Source organism: Watersipora subatra, chromosome 2, assembly GCF_963576615.1.
Source record: "Watersipora subatra chromosome 2, tzWatSuba1.1, whole genome shotgun sequence".
Lineage (NCBI taxonomy): Eukaryota > Metazoa > Bryozoa > Gymnolaemata > Cheilostomatida > Watersiporidae > Watersipora > Watersipora subatra.
In genome coordinates this window covers 40,679,535-40,702,107 of record NC_088709.1, presented here as the reverse complement: position 1 = coordinate 40,702,107, position 22,573 = coordinate 40,679,535, and the positions used below count along the sequence as shown (strand labels likewise).

The window sequence follows — 22,573 nt, the reverse complement described above, 5'->3', positions numbered from 1 at the left end:
TTGACAAAATTTTCAGATTATAATGGCATATACATAAGACGATTAAACTATCAGTGATAAATTGGGAACACTACATTTTAGTGGCCAAAATTTTAACAAAGTTTTAGTCAAAGTCTTCAACACTAAATAAATAATATTTAGCATCAACTCTACTAATTCGAAACTATTTTTGCTATAATAAGAGCCATATCTGTCTATCCATCTGTGGTTTGTCCAACGCCACGGTTGTAAATTGAAAAAAAGATGTCATCTACTAGATGACCTACTAGGAACTAGCAAATAGCCCAGCAAACAAGCGAAGAGGATTCGAACTCACTACAGCGAGCTTCACAATCCAGCATGCCACCACCTGCACCAACCTTCCCACCACCTGTACTAACCTTCCCTTCCACCTAACCATCTAAACAACCTTTACCTTCTATATGGAGTAATTTTGCACCTACTTATTCTCTGTGCTTTGTTGGCACACCTGTTGATCTCTCACTCCACACTAGATTTCTGGGTACTATTATTTAATATAATAATGGCCATGTTCGTCCATCTGTCTCTCCGAAGCCACCCTTAGAGTTTTAGGAAATGAAATTGGGTTCACGAGCCCTGAACTCTCATACCCGGATTGGGCATCGACACACTGGCCACTTCACCACTTCCCCTCCTCATTTCAGCAATAATTATACCCATAGTTATTACACATGATGATCTCTCACAGATTTGGGATTCTCACAAACTGCCAGCATGCTAGTCTACATGTATAAATCATAATGTTTGGTATCTGTCCAGCTATAACTGGTTACAATCTAGCAATGAAAAACCGCTTCGCACAAGATTTTATCTCAGAACTTCCCGTTCACAAGGCGAGTCGCTAACCCAATAGGCTATATGAGATGCAATAGATTCACTGGACAATGTGAGTCACTAGGTAAGTTAAAATACTGCATAGAACTCTGCGCAACATCTTAGCGCAACGTCACTAAAGCTTGCTCTCATGGCTTTTATTAAGTTTAACAATACAGATACTAGCTTACTCAAATTAGCCATTAGCAGCTATATTGTCTGCCATTGTTTATAAGCTGTCTTTTAATACGCCTACAATGCCGGGCATTCAGCTGGTATTTAATAAAAGAGTTATCAAATAGAAAAAGCCAAAGTAGAGACTTTTTCCTCAACTCCTTAACCATTATCAATAGATGGTCGAAGTGCTGATGCAAGCGTGTTATTTCTTAATTTACTGAGTGGTTAATTGAAGTAAGTACACATATAATATATATTGACTCACAAGTAGAGCTTGTTTGTGCAAGAGTGCCTGTCGCCATAACGTTGCCATTTGTAGTGGACGGTGTTGCAGAGGTGGAGCCGCCTGATCTCACTAAAATGAGCCAAGTCAATAATTGAATGTGATATACATCAGTTCAAAGCAAATTTTCTAGAAATAGTATGTAGGAGGCATAGAAAAGAAGAAATAATTGATCATAGGTCGTGCATACCTTTTACAGGTTTCAAAATCTTGTTTAAACTTTGCCTAGAATATTAGTATTTATACTTCCATGCATATGGCAAACATTGTTACCTATTCCTTGATATCAACATACTATATCCACCATGCATATGGCAAACATTGTTACCTATTCCTTGATATCAGCATACTATATCCTTCCATGCATATGGCAAACATTGTTACCTATTCCTTGATATCAACATACTATATCCACCATGCATATGGCAAACATTGTTACCTATTCCTTGATATCAACATACTATATCCACCATGCATATGGCAAACATTGTTACCTATTCCTTGATATCAACATACTATATCCACCATGCATATGGCAAACATTGTTACCTATTCCTTGATATCAACATACTATATCCACCATGCATATGGCAAACATTGTTACCTATTCCTTGATATCAACATACTATATCCACCATGCATATGGCAAACATTGTTACCTATTCCTTGATATCAACATACTATATCCTTCCATGCATATGGCAAACATTGTTACCTATTCCTTGATATCAACATACTATATCCACCATGCATATGGCAAACATTGTTACCTATTCCTTGATATCAACATACTATATCCACCATGCATATGGCAAACATTGTTACCTATTCCTTGATATCAACATACTATATCCACCATGCATATGGCAAACATTGTTACCTATTCCTTGATATCAACATACTATATCCTTCCATGCATATGGCAAACATTGTTACCTATTCCTTGATATCAACATACTATATCCACCATGCATATGGCAAACATTGTTACCTATTCCTTGATATCAACATACTATATCCACCATGCATATGGCAAACATTGTTACCTATTCCTTGATATCAACATACTATATCCACCATGCATATGGCAAACATTGTTACCTATTCCTTGATATCAACATACTATATCCTTCCATGCATATGGCAAACATTGTTACCTATTCCTTGATATCAACATACTATATCCACCATGCATATGGCAAACATTGTTACCTATTCCTTGATATCAACATACTATATCCACCATGCATATGGCAAACATTGTTACCTATTCCTTGATATCAACATACTATATCCACCATGCATATGGCAAACATTGTTACCTATTCCTTGATATCAACATACTATATCCTTCCATGCATATGGCAAACATTGTTACCTATTCCTTGATATCAACATACTATATCCACCATGCATATGGCAAACATTGTTACCTATTCCTTGATATCAACATACTATATCCACCATGCATATGGCAAACATTGTTACCTATTCCTTGATATCAACATACTATATCCACCATGCATATGGCAAACATTGTTACCTATTCCTTGATATCAACATACTATATCCTTCCATGCATATGGCAAACATTGTTACCTATTCCTTGATATCAACATACTATATCCACCATGCATATGGCAAACATTGTTACCTATTCCTTGATACCAACATACTACATCCACTATTGTGTATTTAAGTTTATGAACTTTCTGTTACTTCAACCTACAATTCACTATCCTAACTCCTCCACAATACTATTATATTACCAACTTTTAAACACATCTGTTCAGCTCACTCAATAATTCCTGATTTCTGCCATTTTATTTTTGTTTTGTCATGTAATGAAAAACTTCATTTTGTGGATGATGACTGATACTAATGTTAAGTTATACATTTATGCATACACACCTTTAAAATTTCCTACTAATAATAATATTCCCACGACCAAACGAGCGGAGCGAAGTGTGGGAGTTTTTATGATAAATGCATGTGCACACAACTTACGAAAATTATTCATCAACAATGAGACGAACCCTCGTCAAGAAATTTCATCAACAAATTTAAGCATCGTTATGTAAAGTCGTTAAAGTATAATAACGATACAAAACACATTTAAACCTATTTAAATATGTTACCAAGTCTTTGTAAACCGTCGGTATTATCTTAAAACTTACCCATCTGATCAGATTATGCACAAATAGACAGATTAATTTCAACGAAAATCGCCACAAAACACTTGAAAAGCTTGGTTTAATAAAAGTTAAGACCGGAAATTGAAAAGCCGAGCGACAGAGAATAGAACGAATAAGTCGTGCGCATTTCACGGAAAAATAATGTGCACATTTCACCAGTCTATAGCATTGTCGAATTGCCGAAGGTTTCTGTAATTAACGTAGGAGTATTGAAATCATTTCATGAAAGTTTCGTTTTTGCCGATTTCAAAGTAACTGACATTTTAGACACTCTTGAGTGCTTTGGTATTCTAACTGATGTCCAACGCAGTGTAAGTAAAGGAAATGACGATGATTTTTTTCTAACGATCCTTATGAGGTTATTACAATATTTAATTATAAGTTTGGATGACTACAGAACAATGACTACGTAGTACAGATTTTATAAAAATCTATATAAATATCACAACTTCTTGATATTGCTAGCTATGACGTTTTGAAATGTAAACAAAATTGTGCATTGGTTTTATATTATTACTATATTAATAATATTTGTTATTCTAATAATATCAGTGCATTTTACTTCTAATATTGGCCAATATTGCATTTCTTTTTTTGCAGGAGGAGAGATATAAACATATAATCTTTTCCTTTCATTATTGCTATTTGTTGTATATAATAACACCCAGTACATTACAGCTACCATTGCAGTTATCCTATTTGACTGCTAATATTGCATTTCTCAACCATCAGTACCCTTTCTTTTTTCCAATATCACTTTGGTCATGGGCTGTATGACAGTGGAATTTCTAGTTTTATTGTTTTGCCACCTCTTCTTTTGTTAGTGATAGATTACTAAGTATGACCTAGAACAATCCCAGAGACACAGAGATAGGCTTTTATAATACAGTGGTGATACAAATTATGGAACCGCCTCTAATTTTCGTTACATAGCAATGGATTTTGAGTTGTGTTTGTTTTTATACAATCAAAATTTTACATAACTGTACAAAATTATATATCATTTGAATCATCACAATGTTGGCTTTTTGATAAATTTAGATTAAAACCACATCGTATTTTCTATAAAAATATTATTAGAGGATTACTGAAAACTGTCAGAGAGTTACTATACAGTTGTCATTTATATTAAATAGTGTCTGACCAAAAGTCGTAAAATAACATATTTCTTTTCTTTGAAATGGCTTTTATTGGGAATTAACTTAAAGACAAGGTATAGTAGCTTTGAAAAGAGCTGTTTTGTTCCTGAAGTTGATCAATACTTGGTTGGCCAGCCTTTGTTGTCAATCACTGCTCGGCAGCGCCTGGGCATACTATCTGTCAGCGTCTGAAGCTCTTCAGGTGTAACTATTCTATGCCAGGCCAGGATTGCACAATAAGCTCCATCAATCTTCTTTTATTAGTTGGTTTGTATTTAGTTACAGGATTGCTTATAATTCTGCTCCACAAATTTTCCATTGGGTTAAGGTCTGGTGACTAAGAAGACCAAGTCAGAGTGTTAACGTTATTGTCAGCAAACCATGTTTTTACTCTTCTGGCTGTGTGGTATGGACCATTATCTTGCTGAAGCAGCCACTCTCTATCAAACAGACTTCTAGCAGATGGTATCATCACACTTTGTAGTACTCCACAATATTTTTCTGCATTCATCATACCATCAACAAAATCTAATCTACCAGGACCAGCAGCGGAGAAATAACCCCACACCATTACTGAGGTGGGATGCTTTATCATAGGTAAAATACATTCTGGTTTAAACTCTTCATCAGGTTTCCTTCTTACATATGGTAATTGTTGCCAGAGTGATTTTGCACAGTAAATGTGCCCTCATCGCTGAATAATACTGCCCCCCAGTCTTCTGGTGACCAATTCACATGATCTTTTGCCCATTGTAGACGAGTCTTTTTTGCCGAGACGATAACAAAGGTTTTCTACAAGCTTTACAGCCTCGTAAGCCATTATCTCTCAATGATTTGCAAACAGTTGATGGTGCTAATTTTGTACCTGTTGATTATTTTAACTCACTGGCTAGCAGAGGACTGGTTAGATGTCTATCAACCAAAGAAAGTCTCACTAGGCGTCTGGTCACTCGATCTATTGCTAGCTTTTTCCTTCCCCTACCAGCCCTTTCTTCAACTTGACCAGTTTCCTTCCATCTGCAGATTATTGTAAATGCACCTTTTTAGAGCAATTTACCTCCCTTGCAATTCCCCTCTGTGATTTCCTTTGCTGATGAAGGTGAATTATTGCAGCACGCCTTTCTTTCGTGAGATGTTGAGGCATGATGATGAAGTTATTAGAATGAATTTACTGAGAGCAGAAGGACTTTTCAATACTACTTGGGTTACGTTGCATAATGCACAACGTCTCACTCAATGCAATTGTTGTCTTAGATGATTGTTAAACTGAGCAGACTAAAGAATTTGGAAATTCTAGACATCATTCACTAGACTACTGTTTTTGAAAAAAGTGACTTGTTATGAGACACCCTGACTAGTTGCACTTTTAACTGCACTAGCGATGGTATTATGTTTGGATGCAGAAAAAAATAAAACAATGGGACAGCTGATAAAATTCCCTTTCTAATGATATATAACTTTTCATATCTGGACTGAATATAACTAATATGAGAGCCATTACAGCGTATTATTTACTAAAACTCAAAGGCGGTTCCATAATTTGTATCACCACTGTATCTGACAGTAACGCTATCTAGCAATTACCAAGTTTCCATCTCGCTATAGCATAGCGACACACCCCCATATGGCGCAGTAACGCCATCCTAAAAGCAGCCGTGTCGCTCTCAATTTGTCATGGATGCGAAACGCCTGTGTGATGCGCTATCTTTGTGCCATGGAAACGGGCTTATCGACCAACGGCATCGCACTTGTGCATGCGCATCGGTCTTGCATACAACCTTGACATAAGGCATTACACAACTATCTCTCTACTATAGCACTCTATGAAAACATGTTCGGCTGGGCGGCCACCCAGGTGTGGCTACACTATCGCTGTATGGAAATGTAGTAGATTTGTTCATCTTTAACGAACGCGGACATTGGAATTTGAGTTATGGATCTGTGATTTCTGCTGATCCACCCATTCACTTGTTTATTTATTCCCCAGATGTCTCGTCCTAGAGCATTGCCCCACCCTGACAGCTGTTATATCATCGAACTGGTCTAGTTGCCTTTAGCATCATAGCTTAAGATAAGACACAAAGTTGTTAGTTGCGGGGCGGAATGATGCACTACCATAGCCTTTGGCCAGCAACTCCCATGTCTGTAGCGAGATTAACAACCTCATTAAAGATTCTGCTGGGCAATTTTAGAAAGTCTGCAATGTATTGACAGTTCATCACCGCCTGAGTTCATTAACCTTGGTTTGCTCGCAGCCATGTTCTGCTACATGATTTAGAGCATAGGACACTATATATAGTACATCGAGCGAATGATGCAGATTTGGAGTTACGTGCACATTGTGTTATCGTTTGATAAGTGTTTTAATAGACATTTGCATGATGAAGATTAACGCAGGCTCTTTGTTAAAAAAAACAAGGAATTTTACAGGGAAAGTCATAGCGTCACATTTACTTTTCTTCAAATTGAAATAAGGAATCATTAAAGCATAGAAAATGTTTAAAATGGAATAGCTCGTCTGGCATTTTTCATTCCGTGTTGTCTCCATCTTTCGCAAGCATGAAACACTTGATAACAATTTTCCTGTAACACTCACTTAAATGTACCGGTAAATTTACTCACTTCTCTTAACATTTTTTGCCCTTTTATTTTGCAGCAGACACAAATTTGCAGATAAACTGCGCTGTGGAAACGTAGTGGATGTAGAGGAGGCAATAAAAATCCTAAATGTGATGATTGGGATTTATGATATAAAGGCCAATGTAAAAACTCTGGTGGTTGCAGAATTATTCTACACCTAGGACGCTCAGAGCTAAATTAGTTGTCACAAATACCAAAGAGAGTTTTATTAACTGCTTACAATATCAGAGAGAATAGTGGAAAACAAGAGATTTAAGAACTACCTGTTGGTGGCATTCAACAGTATTAGTCTGAGTATCACTGAAATCTTGCCTTAAAATTCAAACAAATACTAGTTCTAAAATAAGAAATTTATTTGTCAAAAACTGGTGTTTAAAATATTTTATAGAAAATAGTAAATAATTAATAAAATTAATGAAAGAATAAAATAATAATAGAAAAATACAAGTAAGTTAATTTAAATTATATACAGTGTAAGTTAGAGTAAGTTATACAAATCAGTCTAACCCTAAACCCACGCATTGCCAAGTCTATTCCTCTCACATATCATTAAGGTCAGACAGTAATAAAAACCTCTTTTTACTGATTATTACCTTATTAATATAGTTTTAACGTATAATTTAGGTTTTTGCATTTATATTTTTTACATGAACTTATACAATACATTTATTTTATTGCTATAAGTATTTACATAAAATATTTATTGTAGCTGTGTAGTATTCTGACATTAATTACACAGAATATAATAATAATACGAAATTCTATGCATACTTACTAAATATCTGCTGCGACATAATAAAGGAAGCACCTGAGCCAATTTATTTCTTATGTCGAGATTTGACCATGCTAGAGTTTCTTTCAGTGTCTGCGGGATTTTTTGCTTGGCAAGTTTTTGCCTTCAGTATTTAAGAACATGAGAGATGATTATAAGTTTATAACCTTTCATCTGGTTTCCTTAGAGTTCACATGTGGGTTACTATGCTTTTTTTATTTGCATCCAATATACAAAAGAAGGCTATTATTGTATTCATAGTTGACAAAAAGCTTTTTCATAGACAGGAAGTGAATTCCGAGACCTTTAATCATGATCAATGTTTAGTTGGTTTTAATCATTGCTTGCTGAGCTAGGCTGGTAGGTCCTGAGCTAGGCTGGTAGGTCCCGAGCTAGGCTGGTAGGTCTAGGTAATGCCATATTTATTTTTGGAGGTAATATTTGACTACATAGCCATAATGACGTTGTTTTGTAATTGGCAATGTATCATGTTACAGATCATGCACAAATGTGATGAATGATTCTATTCATTTCATGAGTATACAACTCCTGATTAAAATCAAGTTGCCAGTCTTGTAACCATTTTCCATAGACCTTGTCGCTGTTTCTTACTTAACAATCAAAAGATTATTTATAATAGACTCTATTAACTGACAATCACTTCACTTCCGCTGTGCGCATTATGCAGATGCGGAGTTGTGCACACGTTCAGTTATTGCGCGATCGGCATTTCAGTGGACATTCGCGTGTTGCTCAGTAACATTAGAGCATTGTTAGTTAGAAAATTTACTATTTCTACGCCAGAGGTCAGTAGCAGCGGGTTTGGAACTGCTCTAGTTACAATAATAATAACTGATGTATGAAAGATGTTTAAAAAGGAATAGCTTACACGACATTTTATTGGTCACCATTCGCAAGTGCCATTTCCATCTTTCGCAAACATAAAACATTCGATAAAAAATTATAACTATTAACGAAATTTGCTTGACTTGCAGATTTTTGTCGTTCCCATGTTATAAATGACACAAACTTTCAGATCAACTATGCCAAGGAAACAGAGTAAATAAAACTTGTCTGTCGGAGCTGCGGGCGTATGCTGTCGACCTGTCATACATAGACCCGGTATCACCTGACTCCTCATACTACTAAAATAATTCCTTTGTTTTCACACATAATCATCTCTCTCGTAGATAATTTATGACAGATGCAGGTAGTAGCGTTGGCATACTTGTACAATGACTTGTTGTATCCTAAAAGAGGCTGTTTCACAAATTAATGAGCTTACGCTTTGCTTCTAAATGTGTCGCATACCTAGCTAGAGATACAGAAAAAAGGGGGTTGATGGAGAGTTCGACTTGCTTTTATGGAGGCAAGCTAACAATCCTGAGTGGGAGCAAAACTAGGAATGTAATAACGGTAAAGATTATGTTTTCTTTAGGCGACCTTTACTTGACCTTCAACACTGTTGATGATACAACTGCCGTTTACTATGTGCCGCTATGATATAGAGTTTCCCTAGCGGTATACGTGTCGAGGGTCTTTTTATCATTGGAATGTGACATTCATACCTCTAACAAGCCTCCTGACCTACATATCTCATGTGAGAATTGACCTATACATCTGTGTGCAGCATCTGGAGGGCTCAGAAAGTTACACTATTTATTTACAGAGAGGTGTGGCCACCACTGTGTGTGTCCATGTAAATACTGTGTGTGTCCATTTGATGCTCTTTAGGCATATTTATACTACAGTGCGTTGTGATGTAGAATCTCCATCTGTGGCTGGTGGTGAGATGGTTTCTAAACCCTTTCTCTGCCATTCATGTACAAAATTAGCTATCAGCCTACTGCCAGCCATTTTATCGAAAATTGGCAATTTTGCTTCATGATATGTATACAATAATTTTTAACTTCAAACTCTATCTGGAACATTTTTGTTATATATTTTATTTAGCAAACATGTTAATAAACACTGCTATGCAAAAAAATATATGTATGTATACTTTGTGCATTGATAAAGCTACGTGAAGCTACGTGAAGCTACGTGAAGCTACGTGAAGCTACGTGAAGCTACGTGAAGCTACGTGAAGCTACGTGAAGCTACGTGAAGCTACGTGAAGCTACGTGAAGCTACGTGAAGCTACGTGAAGCTACGTGAAGCTACGTGAAGCTACGTGAAGCTACGTGAAGCTACGTGAAGCTACGTGAAGCTACGTGAAGCTACGTGAAGCTACGTGAAGCTACGTGAAGCTACGTGAAGCTACGTGAAGCTACGTGAAGCTACGTGAAGCTACGTGAAGCTACGTGAAGCTACGTGAAGCTACGTGAAGCTACGTGAAGCTACGTGAAGCTACGTGAAGCTACGTGAAGCTACGTGAAGCTACGTGAAGCTACGTGAAGCTACGTGAAGCTACGTGAAGCTACGTGAAGCTACGTGAAGCTACGTGAAGCTACGTGAAGCTACGTGAAGCTACGTGAAGCTACGTGAAGCTACGTGAAGCTACGTGAAGCTACGTGAAGCTACGTGAAGCTACGTGAAGCTACGTGAAGCTACGTGAAGCTACGTGAAGCTACGTGAAGCTACGTGAAGCTACGTGAAGCTACGTGAAGCTACGTGAAGCTACGTGAAGCTACGTGAAGCTACGTGAAGCTACGTGAAGCTACGTGAAGCTACGTGAAGCTACGTGAAGCTACGTGAAGCTACGTGAAGCTACGTGAAGCTACGTGAAGCTACGTGAAGCTACGTGAAGCTACGTGAAGCTACGTGAAGCTACGTGAAGCTACGTGAAGCTACGTGAAGCTACGTGAAGCTACGTGAAGCTACGTGAAGCTACGTGAAGCTACGTGAAGCTACGTGAAGCTACGTGAAGCTACGTGAAGCTACGTGAAGCTACGTGAAGCTACGTGAAGTTACGTGAAGCTACGTGAAGCTACGTGAAGCTACGTGAAGCTACGTGAAGCTACGTGAAGCTACGTGAAGCTACGTGAAGCTACGTGAAGCTACGTGAAGTTAAAACGATCCTCTACAATGTCCTTAACTTTTACAAAACTAATACTTTCATCACCATAAGAGTCAGTGCTGCCATTTTAATTATCTGTGTAATCATTAAAATTTGAATCTGAATTGGCTATAATGTCATCAACATCAGTAATTCGTTATTTTCTAACTCAGGAGGTACTTACGAAAGCCATAATAACACTGAATAGCTCGAATGTAAAAAAAATGTTCGTTTTTAAGTTGGAAATTCCCAAACAAAGATTTAAAATTGTTTCGTTAATTTCAACTAATTTTATAAAGAAATCTTCAGACATCACTGTCAATACTATAAAAGTCCTAAAGACCGTTGGTTAAGTTGTCAACGACTAACAAAATTAAGCTACCATGCAATTGAGTTGCTGGGAAATTTGTAAAAATTCGCATACGGCAGTCGACCATAGGCAGTAAAAGGGTTAAAGATTATTGTAATCGCTGGTCAGTTTTTGATAAGTTACAGTTAATGATTAATGTTAGCTATCGACATCGTGGTATTGCTTATATCTCTCTATATTGCCATGGGGCAGTTAATATACAAGGCTGTGTCATCTGCAGGATGCAAACGACTAAAACCCAAGTCAAGGGAGTTTTTTTACTTGCATATTTTAGTTTAATATTTCATGCTTGTGAAAGATGTAAATTTCACTATCGAATGATGTGCAAGAAAATGTTGCACAAGCTATTCCACTTTAAACATTTTTCATACTTCCGTCATTTTTATTTCGAAAGCGTGTTGTAAGTGAGACATGAGTGCGCCGCTATTACTTCTGGCGTAGAATTCCTTACCTTTTTTAACAAAGCACTTGCAGCAATCCACAACATTCGAATGTCCATTGAAATACTTATCGCACTGTAACTCAACGTGCGCACAATTCCAAATCGGCATCCCTCAAACAATGGAAACATTGAGCATGTTTTTTAGAAACGATTTGTTTTTTTGCTGCAGCAAGTAGGTTGGACTTGATGTTTACATCAATGTTTGTTTTACCAGATAGCATTGATATTCCACAGATCATTATGTGAATTTTATAGCACAATAAATACATTTCTTATGACAGTTTAAACAATCGCGCTTACCTTGTCCAATAAAACCCAGCCAGCAGTTGATGCTTTTTTGTGAACAATTTTGTAGAAAGGTAGTTTGAACAAATTCCATCAACAGTATCGATGAAATGTTGTAAACACACGCATGCAATATCGCATGCTATATCGCGCGCAATATTGCATGCAAGATCGCATGCAATATCGTGTATTAACTAAAATATATTAACTATGATCCTTTGAACTGAGCACCTGTTGTAGGTTGTCATTTTAGCTAAAACAATGAATTTTGTAAAATCATCTTCTAGGTCTAGTCAGCTGCATATGCTATCAAACTTGTCTCTTCGTGTCAAATTTGGCAGTAGACCACAATCTGGGTAGCTGTTTTCAACATATGGTTATTTAGTAAATTGACCTATGCTAGCTCATCAACCTATGTTACCTTTGCTTAGGTTGTCGCTGTCTATTATGAGGAGACAATATCCTCTGTATAACAGCAACAACCTATTGCTAAGTGACATTGCAACAACCCTAATCCTTACCAAGCAACACCCTTTCATTGCTGGGTGATCGTTTTATGGAGATACATAGATGTAACCAATGCTCTTTAGCTGTCAGCTGTTATGAAAATAATAAATAGATATGACTTCTATTATCACCAGTCAATACCACTTAAAGTAAATTAGACCTGAGGTCAAAAAATAAAATAAAAGTAAAATAAAACAAAGAATAGAAAAGTAAATAATGTGTACTGGAAAAAAAGCTTTTCTTACAACACGCTGTTTTATCATGTAAATAGGCAAGGTGTTGGTATTCGGTATAAAGCGTTGCGGTTTTTTTGAGGAAATAGGAATGTGATGGATGATCAGACAGATTGGAGATACAATATGAGTATTTTAGACAGCAAATATCAAAAACACTCAGATGATTATAGGATTCAGTTGGCAGCTTGTAAAGAACAAGATATTTGTTTAGAAAATTATACTTAAATACTATAATATATGATATACATATAAGTTAACTAGTAACTTGTGTGAGCAGATGTGCGGTGTTATCTTTAGAGCAAGTTGTAAGACGAATTTTAGCTAATCGATTATAAAAACAGTTTCCCTCATTGGAATAAAGTTTGATGAATAATCCAGAGAATTTGGAGCATCACATTGCGATTGCAACCCTCGCCTAACACACCTAACACGCCTAACACGCCTAACACGCTCTCAGTTCCTCTTATAACTCATTCGTCTAAACCTTACAAATATGAACTAGCCAGATAAATCCATTAGAGATGAACCTACGCAAAACTTGAGTAAATTTTATCAGAAAGTATCAATACTTTTCTATCTTTTGAAATTTTTTTTATGTCTGATGTGATCTGACTGCCAGGATGTTTCAAGATTGAAATCAACAAAACTCATTGCAGTTGACATGCTCAAAAGAGAAGTATGTGAAAATGATGTCACTAGTTGTTATTGATGCGATAGTTGATATCAGCAATCGTGGTCAAGTTGCAGCATTACGCGTCTCTATTTTGCCGGTCTCTTTGTAACTATAAATGTCATAATAGCACTTTCACTTGATCTGAGCGTTTGAACAATGATCAAATTTTATCATTTTCAACCTTGAAGCATCCTGGCAGCCAGATGACCTCAAACATTAAAAACAATCGCAAATGATAAAAACATCCCAATACTGTTGGATAATATCTACTAGAATTTTGTGCAAGCTCATCTTTAAGCCATTGTTATATAGAACGCTCATAAGGAGCGCAGAGAGAATCATGTTCTGCTTTGCTATTGCCACATGTCAACCATCTGGTTTTCACCGGAATGGCGAACTGCAAGTGGCATGTGAGAAAGGAAAGTTGTACATGCCAATTTCTTTAGATTGAAAGACAGATTTGTTGAATTCCCACAGTTAAGATATATTCATAACCATAATAACAAGAGCCGGTTTGCGACGTACGATAAAACGAGTGAAATGAAGGAAGTTGCATTATTACAATAAAAGACATGCTAAGATCTGCAATGTTTAACATTTACCATCAAAGTGCCTCTATGGCACCCTTACAGAGTACCTCTATGTAGTACCAACAAAATACTTCTATGGCATTGTCACTGAGCACCTCTATAGAATACCATCTATGTCATTCTTACAGAGTACCTCTATGGAGTACCAACAAAATACCTCTATAGCATTGTCACCGAGTACCTTTATAGAAAACCATCTACGTACCTCTATGGCATTCTTACTGAGTGGCTCACCCATTTTACACTTTCATAATTAGCTGCTTGAATCGAGATATACCAAAGATGGAGCCTAATGTCTGCTGAGCAGAGGCTATGCGTGTTTTTTAAGAGTATTGTTGCACAAACAAAGACTGTGTGATCTTGACTGCACATATCTGGATCCAGCAACAAGGGAACCTCTACGACTGGAGACATGCCCAGTTGCGGAGAGCAATTTAAGATTGGATGTTATTCCTGTCATCATCACCTTTTTGGGGAGTTGAACCCAACTTGTTGCTTGCAGGCCAGGTGTTCTAGACAACTAGGCAATGACTGTTCTCTTACATGCCATGTTTGGTAGCTTGTTATCACCAAATTTCTATAAACCGAGGCTATGTTTGCCATCACTTATTTATCCATAGACTGAGGTCATGTTTCCCCTCAGCCTTCATACATAAACTAAGGCTATGTTTGTCATCACCTATTATCTATACACTGTGGTCAGGTTTGTTATGAATGTTCACCAAGAACTCTCTTACACTAAAACTATATATAGAAGATTGACTATAGGAATCTCAATTGATCACAGCTGCTGGATTAGGACAGGAATGTAAACAACAAACCTTACATCCACAAACACACATTTGAAAAACAAGAGACAAATGCTCACTGCTGCGTTTTTAGAGAGTAATGCTGCCACTCTCAGTCTTTAGAGAGTAAAGCTGACACTAGTGTAGCAGCAATGATGGTCAATGATTGTTTTAAAAGGGAAAATAAAAATGCTGAATGTCTGAGAGATTTGACCATCATTAGGTTGGTTTGTTTACTTGAACACTCCCTTCACAAGATATGACTGCATGTGTGATTACAGACCTACTATTATTAGAATTCAAGGCATAAAGATTTGTTATATGGTGACCACAATGTGAAGTCATTCAGCGCAATTAGGTAGATCTTAGATTTGATCGATAAACAATTTTTAAGATTTTTCGAAAAATTTATTTTTTGAAAAACATAAATATTTTAAACAAAAAATACGTTTGTATGCAATGATATAAAAATGACTGCCATGAACAGGTAGATGTATCTAGTATCTCTTCATCCTAGTTAGGTTTGAAGTGACTACTAATACAGGAGGACATCACGCAGCTAAACATAAATAAAGACAGTACACACGTACCTGTGGACAGACTCAGGCAGAGGAGAAAGAACACTTTTAAAATTTGAAGCATTTCTAAATGTGATCTTTTTCGGCAGCCTTGATTCACCGTTTAAGTTGATGCATATGCCTGTGGAATGGCAGCCGCCTTGTGTCAGAGGTCCAATTTGATTGCTAGGCTGCCAGCGGGTGTGGCGCTTACTGTACAAGTGACTGACCAATAGGAGGAAAGCTATTTTCACAGCGTAATAATGCTGACAAATGATGACTGAAGAGATTGGGTCAAATCACCAGCTTCAGAATTGATTGGGTGAGAGGGCAATTAGTGCTAATAAACTCCTTGCCTGCTGTGGTAGTGTTTGTAAGGCGTTTGATGGCGTGTCTGAGAATTGGATGCTATGCATGTACCTGGAATGTACCCTATCTAAATATAACAGTAACAGCCTGTTTTACCCTTTTGCCACCTTCTTACTGAATTCATCTCCCGAGGCTACAAACTTCAATAGAATTGCAGAAGAATAACATGGTAAGACAACTCAACATAGAAGTAGAAGAAATGAAATAACGTTGCTCTTAAAATGATTCAATCCAACTTTTATATTTATTAACAAACACGCCGCATTACCATACTAATGCTATATAGATGTAGATAGGATGTACAGTTGTGCAAAGGCTGTTCAGTTGTACAAAAACTATGGCATTGTACAAATGATTTAAAGTTATACCAAGGATGTATTGTTGTCCAAATGATGTATAGTTTTACAAGAGATGTATAGTTGTACAAAAGGCTTATTATCTGTAATCTCATGATGATCAGCAACTCTTTTTAATACTGTAGGCTCGGAGAGTTTTACAAGCAATTAAAAATAAAAAAATTGAAAGAGAAACGACATAAAAAACTGGAACAGCTGTTATTCATGAATGAAAATACAGGAGTTTTTGCTATGTTTTTGACAGTGTTGTTCATCTAGAGAAATTATAAGCTCTCTTTAAAGCTACTAATATCAATAGTTTTTGTATCCCCAGCTGCAGATCGTTTAATAATGAGTAGATGATCGAGTGAGTCGCCTCCCCATTAGGGGAGGCGACTGTTATTTATATATATGTATATCTATATATAAATATATACATAAATATCAGTGTTGGTTGTTTGTAGTTTATGTGTTCAACGATAGCGAAAAAATTTAGGTACAAAAAATTGGCTTCTCATAAGATTTGAACTCCGATGGTATCTAATAGTGATTGTACCTAATAATCTAATATCTGATTTGATCTAAATAAATAATAATAATAAATAATCTATATATACATATATATAAATATAGACTACCAATATATATATATAAATCTCAATACTTGTGTGTATCTGTGTAGTTTGGTTTGTCCAGTTGTAACAAGTGAAATTTTAAAATGAGAAGCTCACTGCGTGCTGGACTTGAACTCACACAGGTTTCAGCTATGTAGTCCTTAGCATTCGATCCATCTTATCGTATACCTTATAATGTATACACTCGCTAAATGTGCATTTTGATTATTAACTAATACTATCTTTTGCATTCGTTATTTTTTGAAATTTTTAAAAGATAATCTTTTGCTATCATTACCTATTTTTTTAATTTGTAATTTTAAAATGTGCTGTTTCAATTTCAAATGTGCCATTACACTTATTTTTATGGTTTTTCGTAAGGTTCAATTGCTAAACTGGTAAAGGCTAATACTTTTCACACAGACAGTTGTATTGTCTCGAATAGGAACAGCCTCTACGTTCTTTTTCTGTTCAGTCAGACAAAGTACCAGACAAAGACAGTCTGATAACTCATTTTTACATTTGTACCAGTATCGAGAGGTACCAGTATCGTCGTATTCACAGTTTTGATGAATAGCTACTGCTGGAACAGTAACCTTTTTTATATACACACTTCTATGCACAAATTGTTATTATTAATTCAACATATTCAGGATTTTTATTTTGTTTTCTCAGCTCATATTAATTGTATCATTACCAAATCATCTTTTATTGTCATCGTAGCAAAACACACTTAATTGAGCTATTACTTGCTAATTATTTCACATTTACATTTAAACACTTTTAGATTTGTTTTATTTTGTTTCTTAATTTATGTGACATGCACACAAAAACTTTTCTCATGATATGAAGTTTAAAAGTTAGAATGGTAACTGTTGTTATATGTTAAATGCAAATAAATTTTCTCTGCAAAGACTTGTATTACTCAGGCAACGCCAGGCATTCAGGTAGTATATAATTATATAAATAAATATATGTATAGTTTATTTATTTAGTTATATATATAGACTATTTAAATTATATATACAATGTATATATACTGTGTATAATCTAAATAATACAAATATTTTTATATACATTTATATAAATAAGTATTTTTGTCTGATTACATAATAGACAAGGTTTTCTTTAAAAATTCAATTATTTTGTTTCACCTCTACATATTCTGCCCATTCAACATTTGGCAGTTGGAAGAAAAATTTTGCATTTGCTATAATTATTATAAAGATTTTTGGTTGCTTATAGCCTGAGTGTTACGCATGGCTTCAAAATCAAGAAATCGTAACTCTAAGAAGTATAAGCAAGGAATTCCGCAAGAGAAAACTACCAGGTCATTATTGGAATGCAAACAGGCCTGTTTTTACATAACCAGGATGTTTACTGGAGTTCAAAGCGATGACTTCAAGTGCACGGGCAAAGCGTATCATAAGGAAAAGCTATAAGATCATTGGCAGAATGTGAACTCTGAGCAGGTAACAAGAATTGTTACCTCAGACCTGCAGTAATTAGCACATTGACATGTACAGCATGTGCCCGGTGACAAGAAAGTATTAATTTATTTTTTATGGCTGTCATTATCACTACATCTCCATGCTTTAACTTCTGATAAACTCATACGCCCAGTCTAATAAAAGTAGCAATTTTGAAATAGGCATCCGCCCATTTGTTTTATAAACAAGAAAATTAAATCTGCTTGCCTTTGGCATCATTTTAAAGCTACAAGTTTTCAGTTTTGATAGCTCTGAGCCTCCTAGTTTCTATGATGCTGGTTTCAGTTCGCTGGCCTCCATTTTGCTAGGTTTCTAATACGTAAGCGCTGTTAGGATAATAGCTAGTGTAACCTTTTTCGTGCAATTAATCTTATCTTGCTCGTAATAAAATGTATTCTCTACACTCTACTCTACTCTGTATTCTCTTCTTTACTGCAGACAGGTGATGGCCAAACATAGAATCGGCAAGAATAAGGAACTGTTATGCACGTGCTTGCATACGGATCTCGTCTCGCAGTAGTGACATTTACTAAGTCTCTATACAGCAATAGTGCACTACGCTGGGCCGGCAAGCAGATCATGTATTTATTGGGTGCTATAGTAGAACGATGGTTGCGCGACGCGATGTCAAGGTTGTATATTTAAAGAAAGCAAGACCTATGCGCTTGCCCAAGAATGACGCTGTTGGTCACTAAGACTGTTTCCATGGCACAAAGATGGCGCATCACACGAGTCTTTTGCTTCCAAACAGTGACACTGAATCGCGACAGAATGGGAAGACACAACTTTTTCCATGATGGCATTGCAGCACCACATGGGGTGTGTCACTACGCTGCCGCTGTATGAAAACTCTGTAAATGGTAAATAGCTCATCTATAGATTTTGTTCTATTCCATGAATCGGTAAATTTGCCAATTAAAGCGCAGACAGGGAGCAGCCGTGGTTCGGTGATTAGGACGCTGGTTTGTGATCAGTAGGGCAGTGGTTGAGTCTACAAGGACAATATTTGAGTCAACAAGAATAATATTCTTTCGCTCAAAGACATCTAATGTTATTATTATTGCTGGTATCCTGGCAGCCGAGTGTGCTCTGAGAGATCATCATGTGTGCCAATAAAGTACAGGGAATAAGTAGGTGAACAATAAATCCAAAAATCTGGAAGGTGAATGGTTGGTGCAAGTGCTAGTGAAGCGGTGATGGTTGGTGCAAGTGCTAGTGAAGCGGTGATGGTTGGTGCAGGTGCTAGTGAAGCGGTGATGGTTGGTGCAGGTGCTAGTGAAGCGGTGATGGTTGGTGCAGGTGCTAGTGAAGCGGTGATGGTTGGTGCAGGTGCTAGTGAAGCGGTGATGGTTGGTGCAGGTGCTAGTGAAGCGGTGATGGTTGGTGCAGGTGCTAGTGAAGCGGTGATGGTTGGTGCAGGTGCTAGTGAAGCGGCGATGGTTGGTGCAAGTGCTAGTGAAGCGGTGATAGTCGGTGCAGGTGCTTGTTGTTGTGCTGGTTGTTGCCAAATGTTGTGGGATCACATCCCTCGCTTTCTTTTTTCTCAATCTCCAACCGTGGCCGACAGAAGCTTGTACTGATGAACACAAATCTTATTATAGTAAATAATATAAGCAAATATTTATTTCACATAAAAACAGCCTTAGATTGTGCTCCATAACATTCTGACCTTCTGCTTAGCCTGTGCTCCATCACTTCTACAGTGAACCTTTTACCAAATATTTGCAAGCTTGCACACATGGCAGTCATAGCAGGTGACAGTGATTGACTAGGCTGTGGTAGGTAGGCACAGGTCGATGAATTACAAATGGATACTCTTTATGTCAAGCAGTTGGTGTCAATAATAAGTGTTTTATGTTTATCCTTCAAGCATACTTTGGTTTGCTCAGGGATATACAAGCCTCCACTGTAACCTGTATACTTCTAGTCTACTGTGTCAGGCGCCATACTGACAACAGTGCTCATCATTTCATCAGCACTCAGCTAGACTTACTAGCCTTGGCGCCTCAAACTAAATACATGTACCAGTCGTGACTGAACATGATGGAAGACAAACAATTGATTTGATTCTGTTTTTTAAAACGTATTGTGTGTATTTCACAGCCTGATAACTAAAAAAAGGAAAGTGGCTAAAACTATAATTTTGGCTGCAACTACAAATGACTATGGCTATCAATGACTATGACTGTGACAATGACTGTGATTATGACTGTCATTATTATTGTGACTATGACGGTGACTATGGCTTTGACTATGGCTGTGACTATGACGGTGACTATGGCTGTGGTTATGGCTATGATTGGGACTATGACTGAGACTATGACTATCACTGTGACTATGACTGTGGTTATGACTATGACTGGGGCTATCACAGTGACTATCACTGTGACTATGACTGTGACTATCATTGTGACTATGACTATCTATGGCTATAACCGCAACTATGATTATAGTTTGAATCAAAGAACTTTGATAAACATACCTATTCCAAATCAAATAACTTATTCATCATCGATCTTTGTTTTTTTAATTTAGTTTTGTATTTTATTATCAGAATCCACTGTGAGCCAGTGGTTTTTAGTACAGTTCATTTTAAGAACAGTAGCATGTTTGTGATTGACCCGCATTATATGTTTAAAAACCTAAAGATATGCATAGTGCATATGATATCACGATTTGGGCAGCCTATTCTAAGCCCAGAAAGAATTTCCTGTCGAGTTACCTCTCTATTGTTTTTTATATCATTTGTATTTACTGTTTGTAGGCCACCACATCAGGCTTTATCATTTTTCTCATGCTCAAACATTGAGCCTAACAGGTGGAGATGATGAACCCAGTGGCTGACCTCACTAGTAACTTTAGCTATATGACATCACTTTGATGCCAAATATGGATATTTGAAAAATGTTCAACTGAAATGGCACATATTTATTTCAGTACTGAATGTATGAAGCATAGAGTATAGGATACAGTAAAATATATATTTGATTTTGAGTATTGTTTTTTTAATCTATATAGAAAAGAAGAATGACAAAGATCCACAAAAATCTCAGCTCTATTGAGACATTTGACTTTCCAATAAAGATATCAAATCTTTTTCATAGAGCTGTTAAAGTTTTCACTTTTTCACATACATTTATATGTTTGCCACATGCCTATGTCTGTTATATGTCTGCTACACTAGAACACCTGACCTACAAACAACAGGTTGGGGTTCAACTACCAAGGAAGGCTACTAGTGGTGACAGGAATGACATCCAACCTTAAATTGCTCTATGCAACTGGGTATGTTTCCAGTTGTTGAGGTTCTCTTGCAACTGGACTCGGACATATCCAGCCTAGATCATAGAGCCATTGCTTGTGTAACGATAAAAAAATAGGCTGTGCTCTTAAAAATAGGCAAAGCCTCTGCTAAGCAGACATCATACGCTCTCTTGGACAGATTGCTCACACACTTGACTACTTCGGAGATTGGACACTAGACATTTAGATTTGGTATGTTTGATTTGAAATGCTTTGAGCATTGATTTTGTGCCTGTGTGTTTGTCTCAGCAGAGTTGTTCTTGCTCAGGTAATTTAAATCTAATCATAAAGGTTACGACCATGTAAAATATAACTCACACCGCTGAGCTGTTTTGATTTACTTGGAGGCAAACAGCCTAGCTCAATGACGAAATCTAATTACATGGTATTTTATCAACTATGAGGTCCAACACCGAGTTGTCTACAAATTCAATTATGACACGGATAAAGAGCCTTCGCTCGAGTAAAGTCATGGAATGCCAGAACTCTAGCGTGGGACACGCCCACGGTGTGTGCTAAATAACGATAACCTTTATTAGACAGGAAGTGTGCGAGCACGCCTAGCAAAGCTGACATCTCATATTTCACGAGGTGCCTCGACCTCATCGCGTACAGACGCTGACTAGCCCACTACTAGAGAGCTAGTAATATCCAATACTATTAACCTAGTATGAAAGGCTATTATTGAGAGATTACCAAACTATTGTCTATCATAGCTTTTTCCTGCATTGCTTTGGCCCCGCCAAGAATTCTTTGCTGCCAAGAATGGTATTTTTCGCTGCCTCAGTATAAAGACAGCAAGCCCTAAGAAACCCTTGCTAGCGGACTGAGCCTTAGAAGGTTTTCACAGATGTTCGTAATGATTTCATTTTATCACAATCATGACACTGTCAAGATCGAAATAATAATGATATACAACAACGTCAAAATGTGAAATTTATAGGCATGGAATATAAAAACAACAAAAAAGTGACAA

At 36.8% G+C, this 22,573-nt stretch overlaps 1 protein-coding gene across 1 annotated transcript in view; it reads right to left on the bottom strand.

Annotated features, from left to right (window-relative positions):
• Positions 1-15,684, bottom strand: part of LOC137387866 (serine-rich adhesin for platelets-like) — a 36,609-nt gene extending 20,925 nt beyond the window's left edge. The window contains exons 1-2 of the mRNA XM_068074381.1: positions 15,520-15,684; positions 1,277-1,366 (exon numbers count right to left, since the gene is read on the bottom strand). Of these exons, the coding sequence (XP_067930482.1) occupies positions 1,277-1,366; positions 15,520-15,571 (142 nt within the window). The 5' untranslated portion in view covers positions 15,572-15,684. The remainder of the gene's footprint in view (positions 1-1,276; positions 1,367-15,519) is intronic.
• Between the last annotated feature and the right edge of the window lie 6,889 nt (positions 15,685-22,573).